At 52.1% G+C, this 17159-nt stretch overlaps 8 protein-coding genes across 8 annotated transcripts; 3 read left to right on the top strand and 5 right to left on the bottom strand.

Moving 5' to 3' along the window:
* The first annotated feature begins 46 nt into the window (after positions 1–46).
* Positions 47–2046, top strand: K460DRAFT_368410 (uncharacterized protein). Its single transcript, XM_040933772.1, has one exon. The coding sequence runs from the start codon at positions 218–220 to the stop codon at positions 1730–1732; it is 1515 nt and encodes a 504-aa protein (XP_040786084.1). The 5' UTR covers positions 47–217; the 3' UTR covers positions 1733–2046.
* A 1363-nt stretch (positions 2047–3409) lies between these two features.
* K460DRAFT_378648 (uncharacterized protein) lies at positions 3410–4545 on the top strand (the record flags this gene model as incomplete). Its single annotated transcript, XM_040935093.1, has 4 exons — positions 3410–3581; positions 3631–3745; positions 3799–3990; positions 4047–4545. The coding sequence occupies 4 exons, from the start codon at positions 3410–3412 to the stop codon at positions 4543–4545; spliced, it is 978 nt and encodes a 325-aa protein (XP_040786083.1).
* A 1089-nt stretch (positions 4546–5634) lies between these two features.
* K460DRAFT_433179 (uncharacterized protein) lies at positions 5635–6276 on the bottom strand (the record flags this gene model as incomplete). The annotated part of the gene is made up of 2 exons (XM_040938364.1): positions 5635–6050; positions 6137–6276. 2 exons carry the CDS (start codon positions 6274–6276, stop codon positions 5852–5854), a joined length of 339 nt encoding a protein of 112 aa, XP_040786082.1. The 3' UTR covers positions 5635–5851.
* A 1611-nt stretch (positions 6277–7887) lies between these two features.
* Positions 7888–9081, bottom strand: K460DRAFT_287646 (uncharacterized protein; the record flags this gene model as incomplete). The annotated part of the gene is made up of 3 exons (XM_040928980.1): positions 7888–8125; positions 8186–8259; positions 8329–9081. 3 exons carry the CDS (start codon positions 9079–9081, stop codon positions 7888–7890), a joined length of 1065 nt encoding a protein of 354 aa, XP_040786081.1.
* Positions 9082–9461: 380 nt separating this feature from the next.
* K460DRAFT_368408 (acetyltransferase) lies at positions 9462–11011 on the bottom strand. The gene is made up of 2 exons (XM_040933771.1): positions 10700–11011; positions 9462–10276 (listed from the first exon to the last, which is right to left on the bottom strand). Exons 1-2 carry the CDS (start codon positions 10955–10957, stop codon positions 9731–9733), a joined length of 804 nt encoding a protein of 267 aa, XP_040786080.1. The 5' UTR covers positions 10958–11011; the 3' UTR covers positions 9462–9730.
* A 468-nt stretch (positions 11012–11479) lies between these two features.
* K460DRAFT_368407 (uncharacterized protein) lies at positions 11480–12273 on the top strand (the record flags this gene model as incomplete). The annotated part of the gene is made up of 1 exon (XM_040933770.1): positions 11480–12273. A coding segment is annotated over exon 1 (245 nt), but the record flags the coding sequence as incomplete, so codon positions are not given.
* K460DRAFT_146506 (uncharacterized protein) lies at positions 11732–12423 on the bottom strand. The gene has a single exon (XM_040926779.1). It carries the CDS (start codon positions 12278–12280, stop codon positions 11903–11905), a length of 378 nt encoding a protein of 125 aa, XP_040786078.1. The 5' UTR covers positions 12281–12423; the 3' UTR covers positions 11732–11902.
* Positions 12424–14105: 1682 nt separating this feature from the next.
* K460DRAFT_288318 (uncharacterized protein) lies at positions 14106–15836 on the bottom strand (the record flags this gene model as incomplete). Its single annotated transcript, XM_040929041.1, has 1 exon — positions 14106–15836. A coding segment is annotated over one exon (1731 nt), but the record flags the coding sequence as incomplete, so codon positions are not given.
* Between the last annotated feature and the right edge of the window lie 1323 nt (positions 15837–17159).

Below are 17159 nucleotides of genomic sequence, written 5' to 3'. Positions count from 1 at the left end.
TGTTTGTCCGCCTCACCTCCAGGGCTACAACTTCGTTTTACAGCACCTCTCTCTTCTCTTCAGACATCCACGCAACCATGTCGTGATGCTCGCTGCTCTTTTACAGCCCACTCTCTTTTAAAGTTTCTCCAGCGCCAGCGCCAGCGCCAGCGCCACCTCCACATACCACATCACCACCCGTAATCGTACCTGTCAAAGATAGTTCGATACCACAACAATGCCCCGCCTCGTCCGCCGCGCACCGCTCTCTGAACGCATAAAAGCCTACATAGACCCTTCGGACTGGCTGATCTGGATCTCCGAGGAGCTCAACAGCTCTGACTGGGACGAGTTTGCCTCATCTTACGGACTCTACATTGGGTTCAGCACAAACCTGCTCTTTATTATCGCCCAAGCAAACAGCGGCGCATCGACGAGCTACAATGACAGCGATGGTGTCTTCACTGAGGTGTCGGGCCCGGGATGGATAAAATGGATGATGAATCTACTGGTGTTAATACTTGGTGGTGCGAGTCTAGGAAATGCGTGGCTGGTGTGGGGGAAGAGGAGGTACTACCGCCTCTTTGAGCAGAGCGTTGAGGTCGCCCCCCAGACACCGAGTGCAAAGCGGGTGCGCGTTGATTCATCGCCTGCTGGGGCATCTCCGTTGAGCTTCATCAAGAATGTCATGAACAATTCTGCAGCGTCGAGGGCACATCCAGATGCTGAGCGCGATGTCTGGGAGATCGCCATCTGGGATCCAAATCCGCTCTGCTTGGAGCTATTCTGTCTATTCAGCCCGCTGCATGTTGTGCTGTACTACTTCAATCTCCCTGTCGCGCCGCTGGATCCAAGGCCAAGTGTAAGAGTTACTACGACCATCTTCATTGGGGCTATTCTTTCGTTACAACTTTGGTGGCTACGGAAGTCATTTACACAGCAAGCCAAGGACAACGCCATCATCAGCCGCGGAGTGCTTCATGAATACGACAATAAGTTCGTACATCCTGCGCTCCAGAAACCATGTCGAGATGTGGGCATCCAAACCATCTCCAGGAAGCGCAATCGAGACTCAAGTGTCGGTGTCCGGGGTAACAGCGATGATCTGGCCAGCGACGTGGTCACGTACACGCCAACAACGGTCATCAACCGGACATTCCGCACCAACCCAAACGCCAACTACGCGTCACAGTATGACCCGGACAACCTGGCTTCGACGTCCGTTTCGCGGTCCTCACAGCATACGCCTTCCCTCCGTCCTGGATATCATGGTACATCATCATACACAAGCACGTCAACTGCTACAGGTGGAGACTTTTCTTCTCCCATCCGGCCCTCCCACACACCAAACCCCTTCCGCCAAGCACCGCCGATCCCACGCACCAGCGATGGCGGCTACCTAGGCGTAAAAACGCACGCAGCGTCACCGCTGCGCAAATCATCTAGCACAAGCTTCATCCGCGACAGTAATCGTAGCAGTGGCAGTGGTAGTGGGATGGGCGGAACTCGTTTTGACGCGTATGGCCAACCGATGGATGCAAGTGATGCAAGAGGAAGAGATAGCCTCGGTGGTGCGGGTGAACGCCGGCAAGCTAGTCCTAGCAAACGCGAGGGCAGTCCGCTCAAGCGCATGAGTATGCCGAACGGTGAGAGGCAGAATGGCGAGAGGCCGTTTGGGCAGGCGGAGAGGTTTGGTAGGACTTCTGGGTATGGGGGACTTGGCGTCGGGCGAAGGGAGAGCGGACGCTTTTGATATGCTGCGATACTAAAGAGAAGGAATGAAGAGTCGTGTTCGTGCTGTAAAGGTGACGAGTACACCACGCCTATGTACATTTTTTACTTCACAATACCCCAATGCATGTCACTATTGTGGCAATTTTCCTTACTGGACTATTCGCCCGACTCATCTATTACTCCCGTTGCTTGTTTCTATCCCATCAAATATCGAAGTATCTTTATGCCTTATCATATACTCATCCCCGGGTTCTGCATAGCCATGAAGTAGTAGAACAAACGTAGAATCATGAATCGCGAGAAAGATTGTGCGGATGAATTCTGCTCGCTCGCCTTGTGCACAGAAATCATCTTGTCTTTCCGCCACCACAATCACACGTCTTCGTTCTTTTGTAGCATACTTCATGAGGTCGACCAATCATGGCATGTGTTGTCGGGAACGATGATACTAGCGACACTAAGGTGCTGTTGTTAGCTGGGTCTAGCAGGCATGTTCAGGTCGTTTAGAGATGTGAGGCTTGATAAAAAGGTAATGCCCCGCTGCGTTATACCACACGAGGAAGGGCGCTACTATCACAGGCCTGGACCTCGGCAATCTAGTGGGCAGCTGTTACGAAGGAGCTCGTTTCTTCTTACCGTAACTAGGTTACTAGTCTGCGCACCAACGCTCTTATAACCATAAAACGACCCTCTCCGGGTGTACATCGGGTGGTAGAAATCAAGGAATAGGAGACGAATGAAAACATTGCGCATGATTCAACTACAGTCGGTGATCTCTGCAGTCCTTCCCAGAGTAGGCACCTAGCAACGCCACCAACCCCATATCTCGTACGACGATGGGATGCCGTGTCGGACCTTTTCCCCAGAGCTTTGACTGCTAAACGTGCCGCGGTCGGATTTCGCCTGTCGCATGGGCCATTTCTTGGGTGAAGTGAAGCGTTCCTGCGCTTTAGGTCCCCTCGTGGGTGGCCTCGAATGACAAGCAAGGGCGAGCGACAACTGGTTGTACAGTACAGTAAAAGCTGAAAATCTTTCGTCTCCTCACTTACCATGTCCGATCGACAACGAACTCCGATCTATGTCATTAGTGCGTGTCAAACTGGCCAACTCTGGGGTTTTCCTGGCCGTGTAACACCCCGCACGTGGACCTGACACCACGCTACCGGTTCGCTTTCCGCCGAACATCCTCGTTCTGTCAGTGCCACCCTTCATACTCGATCAGAGACGTTGTCCAACCGTTCTTGCGCCATCGCCATTAGGCGTACTGGCAGCCTCAAGCGAATGTGGATATCTCTGTACGTAAGCCGTTGATAGAGTGCCCTAGTCAGTGGACTATTATCATCTCAATACACGGCCGAAGCCTCGCCCAAGTTCCTTCTGCCGTCCCCTAGTGACAACGCCCCCCATACTAGCGGCAGCGTTGCTCGTGGTTCGTGTTCCGTCCACCAATTATCATCTGGTGCAATTTCTAGCTGCGCAAACAAGCTTTCCGATCCTTATGGTGTGCAGCAAGCAATCCAAAATACGCCGACATATACCAGTGGGCTGGGTCTCGACAGATTGATTCAGCCCTCTTGTCTACACCCTCCATGCATGCGCTCTAACGCCTCCCCCCCGGATCGCCCTCACTGTTCAACTATACTGGCTCCCAACACAACTGGACAAGATGGCAGCAGACTCCCAGTCGTCGGTGTCGATGTGGGTCTGCCTGGTGGTTTCTGTCGCGCTAATCGTCGCTCGACTGGCGCTGCGCAAAGTGAGGGGGCAAAAGATCACTCACGGTGATTACTGGTGCCTCTGTGCAGCGGTGTCTATTGTAGGGAGGCTGCTTGCCAACCACTTTCTACTAATATATGGTTCAACGAGGAGTGAGCATTACCTCTTCGCAGCGAGGGTCGCGGACTGACATGAGTACAGTCCTGTCGGCGGAAAGACGTATCGAACTACTCAAACCCGGGTTTGAAGTGCAGGCTTCCGAAATCATAACGGGTAGCAAACTCGTCTTAGCCACTCGATCGCTACTGATCTGTGTGTAAGCTTAACTACATCTCACCCAAAGCTTTGGATCTTCTAATCTTCGAAAAGGTTATGGTCCTTGAAAATGGCAGTCCTCGATCTGCTAGCCAGACTCATCATGAAGATGCCATACGAGCGAAAACTCCTATACGTGTTTTGGACTGCACTGTTCTTAACGTACCTTGCCTCTATCATCCCAGTGTTCGTGGGATGCCATCCTTTCAAGAAGAATTGGCAGATACATCCCTACCCTGGCGACTGGTACTAACTCACCTTTTCTTGGTACTTACGCTATCACTCGAAGCTAACCATTGCAGTGTTATCGGAAACGTCTGGCTATTCACCTACGAAGTGAGCAATATCCTAACGGACATCCTGCTAATGGCCGTGCCATTCTCCCTCATTTTATCGGTCAGAATTCCTGGCATGCAACGCCTTCGACTCCTGTTCCTCTTCAGCATCGGAATATTCCTCATCGCCGTCAGTATCATGCGAATCGTCCAAGGCCACAACTCGCGAGTCCAAAGCGCTCATACATTGTGGGCGTCTTTGGAGATACTGTTCGCGGTCATCGTCGCGGTGACTCCGACATTATACGCGCTTGTGCGCAATCGTCACGAAAACACTACATACGATAAGAGCCATCTATCCATGGGGGCTACGGCCAGGACACATCCAGGCAGTTTAGCCGAAGGCGACAGATATGCTGCTAGGGTATGGACGGAACTGAATGATAGCGCAAGTCGAACGGATACCACAAGTATAGAGGGAATCTTAGTGGAAAGACGATACGAGACATCGGACGTAAAGTTATGAACAACTGGGACTCGAACTGTGCGACTATATTATGGCTTTACGATCAATGGATTGGGAAAGAAAAGAACGGGCGATGCGGGAGCCTGGTCAGGCAAACGCGGGAACATGAGTATTCTTGGAAGAGAGAAGTTCGTGACGGTGAGCATCGTCAGCACCGCGCCGAATACGTGGTCGAGTGACCCTGCTCTATTCCTCGGAGAGCACCATGGTGATATCGTTCTGTTGTTTCGCAACGCAGAACACTGCACGTATGGAACATAATCCAATCCGCTTTGATCCCGGACACCATGTGTTTTCATGGACGGGAAGGAACCGCGACGAAAAAGATATCGTTATATCCACAATAATTGGACACGCCAAAGGAGACGGAAAACAGAGCTAGGCATGTGAAGTGGAGAAGAGGATGAATGTGTGCGGGTGGTGCAGGATATATCAAGATATGACCAGCTAGGGTATAAAAACTTCTATCTGGATCATAATGCCGAGGTTGAGTGAGGGTGATGTGGCGACGTTACGCGCTAAGGGTCCTTACTTGGCGCATTAGTTAGGGGGGAATATCTCGAGGACGACCATTCTAACACCTTGCACTTGCACGGTACAAGGCGTTAATATCACAATAAATCTTGTCGATCATGTTCTATATCAACGACGAGTATGCGGAATAGACTTGGTCCTCTGACACCCCTCAGTGTCATCATTCTGTTCCTCCTGCTTGCCGCAAGCCTGTCTTGAAACTTGTGGATCCCTTTACGATCCCGCCATCCTTTGGCAACTGATTCCACTACGGAGATGAATGCTAGAAGGATGTCTCACCAGGCTGTGTCCGATCCTCGTTAGGATATCCTTCCCGATAATGCTGCATGGTTCGACACCGACGGCACACCACGCTTCTACAGCGCATGGCGTGCAAGCTCGAGACCCGAAAAATTATCTCCCAAACAAACAGTTCTCTCAACTCTTATGACACATAGAGCAAACTTTGTGTTACTGCAAGGCACAGTGTCCTGAGATTGAGTATTCAGACTGGAGTTTTTGAGATCCAGGGCCTGGAGGATGCGATAGTCCGCCACTATACATGGATCTGGAGGCGCTGGATGCAAAGTTTGACCTTAGGCCAACGCGGGATGTCAATCAGTGGGCGAACAAGTACTGAGAGGAACGGGTGGAAGAAAGTGTAGTGCCCTGCTAGGCTGACAAGATAGCGAAAAAAGTGATGGTTGTAATCTTGCTTATATCTCATTTTATTCCGAAAACACATACTCCCCGCCAGCCAACATTGCCCTCCCTTTTCGAAGATCACCACCACTTAAGCATTGTTGCACATGTCCTGTCCACACCCGTTCCTCGCCCAAACACCCGTGTTGAAGGTTACACATTTTCCGATCCCCGTAGCCCTGCGGCGGCTGCAGTTCGAAGTGCCGCAGATGATGTACGGACCGCAGGTGTCACTGCAGGACCACTGGTCACCTGACACCCACAATGCAGAGAATGAACCGGCCGGACCTCTAGAATTGGATCAGTTGAGATCAGAACTTGCTAGATAGATACGCGGTTGGGATTGATAATGGGGCGAAGATGAGTTCGAACCTACCCGACGGTCTGGAAGGAGCCTGGATGCGACTCTCCGATGTAGTGCTGGCAGTTGGTGTCCGAGTAGAAGTTGACCTGGCCGGCTGAGACAGCGGAAAGGAGGCTGGCCGAGACAGCGATGAATAGAGTAGAGAAATGCATTATTGCTGATTTGACTCAGTTGATATTCAGGTTGTTGCGGATTGATGAGCTGAAGAGCTGTAGTGATGAAGTTGAAAGTCCTACAGGCGATGCATGTCTTTTATATCAGTATTCTCACCCTTGTCCCATTACTATTCACACCGCTGCAAGCTTCAACCGCAAGACCAGCGCTTTCGTATTGAAGAACAGAATATTTCTGCATCCCCATTACATCAGCATCGAAGGCCATGCAGTTAATCTAAACGGCAACTCCCGAGGACATCGTGCATCACGCTAACTGTCTTAGGTCCGTGTTAATGTCTGAACCCCATTAGGAAAGAGGCGATGTTGTAGTCAGTTGCCAGAATATGAGTAAGCCTGTGTCTTACAACTCTAAATAGGCAACAACACAGATGTAAAAGTTCAACACGTGGCCTGCATTAGTCAAGAGCTCGTAGTCTTGCCCTCAGTTCTCACCTGAGTGATATTTTGAACCTTGTCTCCAATAGCGAGCGCAGTAGCACGCGCATTTGCATCCACATTCTTGGTCTGCTTCTCTTGAAAGTTACAGCCTACAAGGGTGCGGCTGGAGCGAGCTTCTTCTCCCTGTTGCTAGTGGCGAACTCTACCCCGAACCAATCTCAATACTCTATCGTCACCTGTAGGTCGGCTTACACAGCTCCATATTTACACGCGCTCTGTATGCGGAAATAAACCCGCGCTCTTCAAAACTGGGAACTCTGTGGCAAAATCATGAAAGATCAAGGATTTGTTTGAATACTTGTTCCAGACTATATTAGAGCCAATACCAGGATCTATAAGAACTAACGCTCGAAAGGGAAGGGGTTGATAGCTTAGCAACTTTTGCTGTTTCGAAAATGAGACGGGCTCAGAACAGAGTCGTCATATCCATCAACTACGGCGCAGAGACTTTCCGCATAGCTTGATCTTCTAATAACCACACCACTTTGTCGTACAAGTCTTGTTGAACCTGCTCATCTAAGCTACTGGAAGACTTTGCCAACTCAACACATCGTTTCACCGCTAACTGATACTTCGGTCCAAATACGATGGAGATATCATCATTATCCACCAGCCACATTAATTGCAAGGATGTTTGCATGGGTGCCAGCTCGTAGACCCTATGGTGTTTACAGTGACTCTAGTGGTCCAAGGCTTAAGGTCCACGAGAACGGTAGCTAGTGCAAGCGAAGCCTCGTTGAAGATGGGAGTTCCCGCAGACTTGACGGCGGATTTGCCTGTATTAGGGAGGTGTTTGGCGACGAAGGCTTGTTTTTACAACCGCTCGCCTTCCCGCTGTAGGAAAAGACGTCGGCGTTGGTCCTTTCTTTTCTTTGTTTAAAAGTAAAGTCAACGCTAGCGAGGGCGGATCATACAACGCAGTAGGAGAAATCAGTATAAAAGTACAGTTCAGGTGCTATACCCAGCACCTTAACTAACCAGGAGTTATGTAGAATGATCATAGCCTAATACTTTCATATAACCTAATAGTAATTGGTATATCTATGAGCTTGCTCTCTAAACTATACAGCGCGCGTTCAACTACTCAACATCCCGTCTTTAACGAAACTGTTCTGAATTACATACTCTGGCCCGGAAGAGTAGTCAGCCCTACAAAGTGTCAGCCAAATCAATCTCACCACGCCTCACCAAGGACTTTGGCAGCTCTGACTTACATCCGTCGATTTGCTCATCAACAGTCTGCGGAATGGTGCACTTCATCGCCTCCTCGGGCGTCTGGACCTTTGTCTCCGTGCACACGTCGCCATTGCAGCGAGCGTTCATAGCGCGTTGGAGAGAATCATCTTTCCAGCCGAAGACGTAGTCTCCGTGCTGCGAGTATCCTTTCCTGTCAATGATTTAGAGTTGTGATCCGCGGGGGAACCAAAAGATAAAGGTATAGACTCACTGGTCACCAGTGCTATAGACGAACGGCTGCGAGCCATCCTTTGGCCATAACTCCTTGTCGTTGAAGGGTCGGGTCTGTGTTGTATCAAGTTAGCCAACTCATACTGAAACCTATAAGTCAGGAAGAGAAAAAAGATAACCTACATCCCACATAACCTCATACATGACCTGCGGAATAATCACCGGATGACTAGCAGGACACTTCCCCGTCGGACCCGCATCATTCGCGCCCGCGCCCGTCGCATACGCAACATGACTCATATGATCCGGGCTATCCAAATTCTTGCCATCCCAACACGTAGGAAACGTAATAACCGCGCGTATGCCCCCGGGGCAGAACTCCTTGGGAAGCGTCTGACTATCCGGAGCTCCACAGTTGATATTCTTGCCGTCTCCCGTGGCGGGCATGCACCGATGGCACACTTTGCGCGCCCGCTTGCTGGGAGAGTCGGCCATGGCGTCGCCGACTAGCATGCGGAAGCCTGGCTTGAAGGCTGTCACGGTGGTTTTGTTGTTGGTCGAGGGGATGTAGTATACTGTTATGCCGCCGTTGCCACGCAGGCCTTCGCTGACGAATTGAGACACGCGCGTGAAGGTGCCGTTGCGGGCTTTGAAGTACAGGACTGCGGTCCAGTAGTTGGAGAAGTCTTCTGAAAAGGTGCAGCTGGTGCATGTAGATTTGGCGGGCAGGTCGTGTGTCTTCGGGTCCATGGATGCGTTGAACGAGTTGCCTCCGACGATTTGGTGGAGATGTGGAGATGGGACGGAGCCGGGGTTGACTAGGGGGTCTAGGCGATCGATGACGAGCTGCGAGCACTCGAAGCGCAGCATGGGTAGTGTTCCTTGACAGAAGCCATGGCCTGCGAGTAGTGATAGGGCTAGGAGTCTCCACTGCATACTGGACAACGGCTACTACGTTTTAGTGAGAAGTGGAAACTTGGATTGTAGGGACTGACAAAACATGTGCCCATAAATCTGGATTCTAGTCCCTAAATACATTGTCCTGTAGCCAGTTTCCAGTACAATGGGTCATATGTGCCGTTGGGCGCGGGTTTAATCTCAAGCATATTGAGATATTGGGGTGGGGGCTCGGGAGTTGATTAGCCGAATCAGGAGTGATACCAAGGACGTTGCGACCAGCATAATAAACAGCTATGTGGCTACGGACAGTGATGTAGTCTGGGTGGGGCATCTACTGAAAGTGATCCCGCCATCAAATAGGGTATGTTAGATAGTCCCCACTAGCGCGTCGAGGGGAGCCAAATGAGAGCCCGTCTCCCCGCCTCTTTTGATGCAGTCATCACTCACGCCCGCTTTCTTTAAATCTTCGAGAACAACCAGTGTCAGAGCTCGTCGTAAGAACTGAAGCCGCCTTGATCAGCAACGGTGACATAGGTCTAGGACTACATTAGCACACTGTATTAGTAACCGCTGCATCGCAGCATGTCTAGATATCCCAGGTACCAATGAACAGAGTCTTATACAATGGTTACATTTCATCTTCTCATCAATACCCAAGTCGTCTCTTCATGCTTGTCAGTGTGATCTAAAAGTCTGGATCATCGTCGCCCATGCCATCCTCGAAATCAATCACCATGTCCACCCAATTGCCCCCGCCATACTGGCACTTGCTCGGCCCAACCTTGTGGAATCCCGCATTCTCGTAAAACCGGACGAGACGATCTCTGCAGATGAGGGCGATCCTCTTTGCGACTTCTGCGTCCCTGATTCTTTGCACATAGCTCTTGAGTAGTATCTGGCCAAAGCCTTTGCCGCTGAAGTTGGGATGCACGCATAGTGAGTGTAAGCATACGGTTTGGCCATCTTCGTTGTGGCCTGTGCTTGGAGTGAGTTGGTAGTTTGTCTGCCAGTCCTTGGGGTAGTCCATGGAGGCGTCTGTGACGAGTGGGGAGCTGGACTTTGTGGCGATGATGTGGCCGATTAGTATTCGTTTCCGGTCAGAGTCAGATGCGTCTATAGACTGAAATGTCCGTGACTTGATGATCTCTCCCAGTGGGCCGGGCGAGGTGGGGTAAGCAGAGGAAAACAGGCCAGAGCATAATTCGCCGCAGGTTTGTAGACGGTATTCGAGCTGATGTGGTTAGCATGAGGCCTGTGGTCGTCCAAGTAGGTGAGTGTACTGGTGTTGTGTAGACTAGGCTAGAAGCGCTGGCTAGGGCAGGAAGGGACGTTACACAAGCAGCCGCAAAGGGAAAGAGCGAGGACGTGGCGGAAAACCATTGACTCATGCGGACAAAAGTCTGGGTCTTGAAATGAAGTGGAGCAATAAACAAGATGCTGTAGTGTGACGACGAAGTGACGAAGAGGGCGACTGTGGAATTGAATTAGGGGCTGGTACGCGCGGAGGTATTGAAGCATGCAGAGTTGTTGGTCTAGGTAACAGAGGGGGTGGAGGAGGGCGCAATGCGTGATGCCTGACAGAGCCCAATGATGTGATACAGCAGACGATGGAGGATAGGGTGTCAATGGTGAAGGCAATAAAGGACCGGCCTACCTTTTCCCGTGTAGCAGCCTCTATGGGGTCGAAGGCTGCATGTTCAAGCCAGTCGCAGTCGTCGAGGTCCTCGACATTGAGCAGCTGGGCAAACGGGTGGATTTTGCCCATCTTCTTGAAGCGCTCTTCCTTGAAAGTAGTCGGGCTGTAGAGAGGCGTTGGACTGGAGTCCTTTGGCGGCGGGCTAGAGGCGGGCTCTCGGGACAGTTGAGGCATCTCGTTGAGCGTCTTCTTGTCGGCTAGCAGGTCCCGTGGCATCTTGGCGGGCCGATCAACGGATGGCAACAGGATCCGATCGAGATGGAGTCGGGCACAAAGCGGGTGCAGTTGGTGAGGGTTGGGTGCGTGGTTCCTGGCGAGCTCACGAGACACGCCGCGGCCTAAGCCACCGGCTCGCTTGGTGCAGATCCTGGGCTGGGGGGCAGAAACGGGCTAAACAATCTGCGTCGTGGCGCTTCTCTCATGCATATCTCATCTGCTATTACTTCTCTCATGTATGAAGCTTCTGTAGTGGCCCGTAATGTGCTTTGTTTTGCTTTGCTCTGCTTTGCTCTGCTTTGGACTGGAGCTGTCGATTGGCTCGGAGTGGGTGCCCTGTCTGTCTGTGCCAATGACTTGCAGCAGGTGGGATGATATGACATGGCAATCTGCATTTGCATTTGCATTTGCATCTGAGATGTAGCCAGGGCCTTTGCCGTATGAGGGGTGAGGATGCCGCATGTCTTGCTGCTGTGGTCCCGTCTGAACTGTCTCAAGACGGTCGCTACGGCAAGCTTCCCCTTGCTCGCACTCGCACATTGAGAACTGGGATGGCTTCCACAGGCTGAGGTTGTGCCCGTGTATCACCCCATCATCTCCCATCCATCATGTACCTCTACCGTACATGTCATTGTCTGTCTCTGAGGCCGCTCGCTCGAAATATTGAAAGCCCCGCCCCTGGCCCTTGCTCTGGGCAAACGCGCAGGGCTACACCGCCAACATTCATTCGCACGCACACGCACACCCACGCAACCGCCGGCTCATCAGTGCTTCCAGTCCAGTCCCTCCCCCACCCCAGGCCAGGCCAAGCCAACCTCGTCGAGCCGTTCGTTCGTCGTGCTGCTACTGCTAGCTAGCTAGCTATGCTGCTATATTACGCAGACTGACCGCCTCGCCTCTCCCGCCTGCCCGCCCTGCCTGCGTGTCACTCACTCTCCCACAACATCATGTCGTTGCGGCCTGTCCATGTCCATGTCCCCCTCCCTCGCTGATTATTAACCTCGATTGGAGCCTGAAAGAGGGGCCCACTGGCTTCCATTGCCTTCTAGCAGTCACACGTCGCGGGCGGGTGCACCAGCAATCACGGCCAGAAACTGCCCTCGTCCGGCGTGCTTCCTTATAAGCAATTCCCGGGGCGCACTCGACCACTTTCTGGGAGGAACCTGCGCCGAACCGCAGTCCCAGAAGCCCCCCCGCTATCCCTCCTAAGCCAACAAATCCTCGCCCTCGACTCTGCTCCAGCACACGGTACCACATTCTCTTGCCTGCTTTGAGCCTCACCTGCATACCACGCAAGGAACGCCGCCCACCCGCTCCAGACATGTGAGTTCCGAACCAAACCGTTGTTGTACCACGACCCTAAAACACACGGCTAACGCTTCCTCTTGCCAGGCCACGCGTCACCATATCCATCACCGCCCCAGGCACGCAGTCGGACAACGACCTGCTGACCCTCGAGCTGCCCCCCGGCAGCACCGTCAAGGACCTCAAGGGCTTCATCGAGGCCGACACCAACCTCCCTTCGGCATCACAGAGCATCTACCTAAACGGCCAGCCGGTAGCCAACGAGACACAAACACTAGAGGATGCTGGAATAAGGGATGGTGAGATGCTGGCCGTCCTAATCCGGCAGAATCAACCACGACCCAATGTGAACCCACGGGAACCCAGGCCAGGCCAACCTGACCCAGAGGGCGTGCGACAGCAGCTCCTTATGCACCCCACCGCGCTCAACGAACTTCGACAGCGCGACCCCGACCTCGCTGCTGCCGTCACCGACCCCACCCGCTGGAAAGAAAGCTTCGCCATGAAGCAGCGCCAGGCCGACGACGCAGAGCGAGAGCGCCAGAACCAAGTCGCCCTGCTCAACGAAGACCCCTTCAATGTCGAGGCCCAACGCAAGATTGAAGAACTCATCCGTCAAGACCGTGTCATCGAGAACCTGCAGGTGGCCTACGATGAGAACCCTGAAGGCAAGTCACCCCAATTTCGAAACCCCAGAGTATCTGTAGCTAATTTCACAATAGTCTTCGTGCGTGTTCATATGCTCTACGTCAACACCCTCGTCAACGGCGTGCCTGTAAAGGCCTTTGTCGACTCGGGAGCTCAAGCTACTATCATGTCGCCAGACTGTGCCGAGAGGTGTGGCATCATGCGTCTCATGGATACTCGATACGCAGGTATGGCTCGAGGTGTCGGCACCGCCAAGATTCTTGGTCGTGTGCACCGTGCCGAGATTCAAATTGGCGGGGCCGCTATGCCCTGTGCCTTTACGGTCATGGAGGGCAAGGACGTCGATCTACTCTTCGGGCTCGACATGCTCAAGCGATACAAGGCCAAGATCGACCTGGAGAAGAACGCCCTCTGCTTCGAAGGCATCGAGGTGCCCTTTCTGCACGAGTCAGAGATTCCCAAGAGCTTCGAAGAGGCCGAGATGAACGAGCCTACCGTCGCTGGTCCCAACGGAACCGAGATTGGTGCAAAGTCCGGTGCGGTCCGACCGAAAGGTGCCACCGCTGCTGGCGAGCATTCTATCGCAGCCGGCCCGTCCGCGGGGCCGTCCACATCCCAGGCATCCACGTCGAAAGCACCCGTGCCGTCATCCTCGCACAGCTCATTCCCCCAGCACGACATTCAGCAGCTTGTTGGCATGTTTGGTTGCACGGAACAGGAAGCTATCCAGGCACTGGAGATGTTTGGAGGTAACGTGGAACACGCTGCAAGCTTCCTCCTTGGGGGGTGAAAGAGATAGACTATGAGCAACAATTCCGAAAGACCAGTATAGTGTTGGTCACCCACCAAACGACCTTCCACGACATTTGCGACGAAATCTGGGCGGACAATCTGTTTCGGGGAGTCTTTTATTATTTCAAACCAAGTACTTCATCTTCATCGTTCGATGACGAGGCATGAGTAATGAGCTCACGATATCACTTTGGCATATGTATTTCTACGAACACGCGTAAAAGCGACCGGCATTTCCAGGAGGACAAGGAACGGCATATCTAGATCCAGTAGACCGAGTCAGCCAGGAATTAAATCGAAATCTGGCGACTTTACAATATTTCAAAATTAGGTAAACGATCCATGTGTGCGTGTGACAAAACTGTGGAATTGTCTCAGGTGCATTATAGCATATATGCATAGCTCATCTTATCTTATACAAACACGGTTTCAAGACCGACTTCTCCTTGTCACCACTGGATGTATCTTCCTCAGCCACAATGCCAAATTTCTTCCCCTTGAGACCCATCTTCATGTTTCCAGGTCGTCCAGCCCCCGCCTTTTGATCTTCTTTTGCGTTCTTGCCTCGGCTCGGATGCGCCGCCTTGACGAATTGCATCTTGACAAACATCTTGTTGCTGAGATCAATAGCATCATTGGGTTTCTCAGGCAGGGCGTCTAGAACGAAGCCACGCTTGCGAAGCACCTCGACAAACGCACTGACATCGGTACCTTCCTTTGCGTCGACGCCATCCACGTTGACGGCGAGTTCTTCTTCATCTTCAGAACCAGCGATGCCCTCTTCGTCTGGCTTGTCACCGGATTTACCCTTCTTGCCCCCCTTCTTCTTATCAGGCATGGGCTTCTTGAGGCTCCCGATGCTGTTGATCGGAGCTTTGCCTTTCTTCTTGTCCACACGTCCGAATCGGCTCTTAATCTCCGAGACCCAAAGTTCACCGCGCCAGCGTAGAATACGGTAGGCTTCGTCTATGAAATCCAGCCAATTTGTGCCCATGAGCGCGAGGCAGAAGATAGCCACGTCGACGGAGTTGTCCGGGAGCGGGAGAGAGGATATATCAGCGACGGTTACGAGAGGAGCAGAGGGGCCGGACGGCTTCGAGAGGTCAAAGGAATGGAATGTGAGGTTCAGTGGTTTCAGCTGGGATTGTAGGTGGTAGGAAAGCGAGGCCGTGCCGCATCCTAGATCTGCAATCGTGGCATGCCCTTTGACGTTGCGGGGGAGGGGTTTCGAATCGCCTCGCGCGGGCACAACGGCTGACTCTGGCTGTTCAACTTCTGGGGCACTTCCTTTGCCCTTCTTGGCTTGCCGCTTCTTGTCTTTCCACGGATCCTTGTTGCTTATCTTTCCTCGCGCTAGTATGCTTTGAACATATCCATCCACTGGGTTCTCAGGCCACACTTCTACCTGCTGTGCGAAGCCGCGGTGGTAGTCCTCAAACATGCTAGGGTCTTCTTTGAAGAGATCAAGCGACTCTTTGGACGGTTTGGTATATAGGGATTCGTTGAGGTGGCGGAAGCGGGCACTGGCAAGCTTGCTGCGCATGGATCTTTGAAGGGGTGTGAGGCCTTTCGGCTCGGGGATGAGTGATGCTAGGGTGAGAGGTTTGGATAGCTCTGGCGCATGAACTCCATTGGCTTCGGCTTGCTGCTGGTTGCCAGACTTCTGTTCCTTCTTGCGCTTCTTCTTGTCGCGCTTCGAGTCGCCGTTTGTAGCTGTGGTAGGCTTCTCCGCTGAGACACTCTGAGTGCCAGACTCGGCGCTCTGTGCTACCGGAGGAACACTGCCGTCTGCCTTTGAAGCACCATCTTCTCCCTCCTTTTTGTCCTTATTACCTCCAGCCTTACCTCTCTTGCGCTTCTTTCCTCGCTTCTCTTGCGCACCATCGGCCGTCGCTTCTACTGGGTTTTGAGCCGGTGTCTGCTCTCCCTGTGGTTTCACATCCTTCTCCTCGGTAACTTTGTCCCAGTACTCTCCTATGTTCTCTGTATTGAGCTTTACTTCTTGCTTTTCCTGCCTCTTCAGCGCCTTCTTGCCGAGCTTGTTCGGGTCTTTGGGTTTCGGTTTCTCGACCTGGGCTTTGATGGGCGCAGAAACGTTCCAGCCGGGGACCGAGAACATCTTCGCGACGGTATTGGCCCTGGTAGCAGGCGTGGAAGAGTGGGGAATGGGAAGATCGAGAGCTGCGGAAACACTGTATGCGATCTCGAAATTTTTGGAGGCGGCGGCGGAAGGTTTTGCCTAGCGGGATGTGGGGCTCTAGCGCGGAGCTCAACTTGAACCTCACGTCTCCACCTTTGGTATCTGACAGCCTGCAGCCGTCCATTCCACATTCTTGAAGAGGGATGTATCTATTAACCTACATAATCTATTCAGCAGACCGTTACGCGCAGTGACTAGTTTAATTGTAGCCAATGGTTGGACGAGTTTTGGTTTTCAAGTCCCCCTGAGAAACATGAGATGATGTGTACGAGATTTGGAATGCTTAGGCTAAGAAGCTGATATAAGAGTCAAATACAAGAAATTCCAAGGCAAAACGTGGGTTGGGAAGGACTGTGACATTTTTGCACCATAGGCAAAAGTGAGCCGGTCTACCCTCAGCTAATTCTTAGACCCCAACCCCAATCGTCGACTCATAACCAATTCCTTTCAGCGAAATACTTGTTCATCTCCAAGCAAGCTTTCAGTTCACTTGCTACCATCTGTATCTCACCCATCTCTCCATACTAGCAGCACCCTCACAATTTTCCCCCTTCTCTTCCTTCATCTCCTGAACTTTAAAACCCTCCGCTGAAGCCAGCCGAAATCTGATCCCCTCCCTTCGACCTGCTCACGACAATCTCCTTCATTCCATCCTCTTTCTCGCGCCTATAAAGTGCTCTAGCATGTCATGGGCAACCCCATTCGCGATATCGACATCAGTGTAGGTTGTCGGCTTGGCCACGGTTGTGACTTTTGTCTTGTCAAAGTTGTAGACGCGGAGGACGACTTTTTATCTGGATGAAGACATCTTGTCAGCACGATTTGGTTATGTTTGATTGAATTGATTTGGGGATGTGTTTGATCGAGTGGGAGATGTTTGAGAGCTGTGTTCAGGTACGGTCTTTCTCGAAGTCGTCGTAGCTGGCAGGGGATCGTTCCTCGATGTGGTGCTTGCTGGTCTAGAGCCGAGGAGATACAAGGTAATTTTGAGAATTTATGTATGCCTCGGGGCAGACAGAGACCGTCATTTACATCTATTATGCGCACGCAAGATGGTTAGGCTGCAATCGACGTGCCCTCTTGACGTGGGTCATCTGCGCTGCAACAATAGCACCCAGTTCGTAAGTTGTATTATGTCAGTGGCGGCTTTAGCTAACAATAGCCGCCTAGGAAGTTATTATCTACTCGAAACCAACCTTACCAAGATTTTACAAACTATGTCATATGGCCTCAGACTCGAAAGTCTCGGCCTTGGGG

Source organism: Cucurbitaria berberidis, assembly GCF_010015615.1.
Source record: "Cucurbitaria berberidis CBS 394.84 unplaced genomic scaffold K460scaffold_4, whole genome shotgun sequence".
Taxonomy (NCBI): domain Eukaryota; kingdom Fungi; phylum Ascomycota; class Dothideomycetes; order Pleosporales; family Cucurbitariaceae; genus Cucurbitaria; species Cucurbitaria berberidis.
This window is presented reverse-complemented; position numbering and strand designations above follow the sequence as displayed.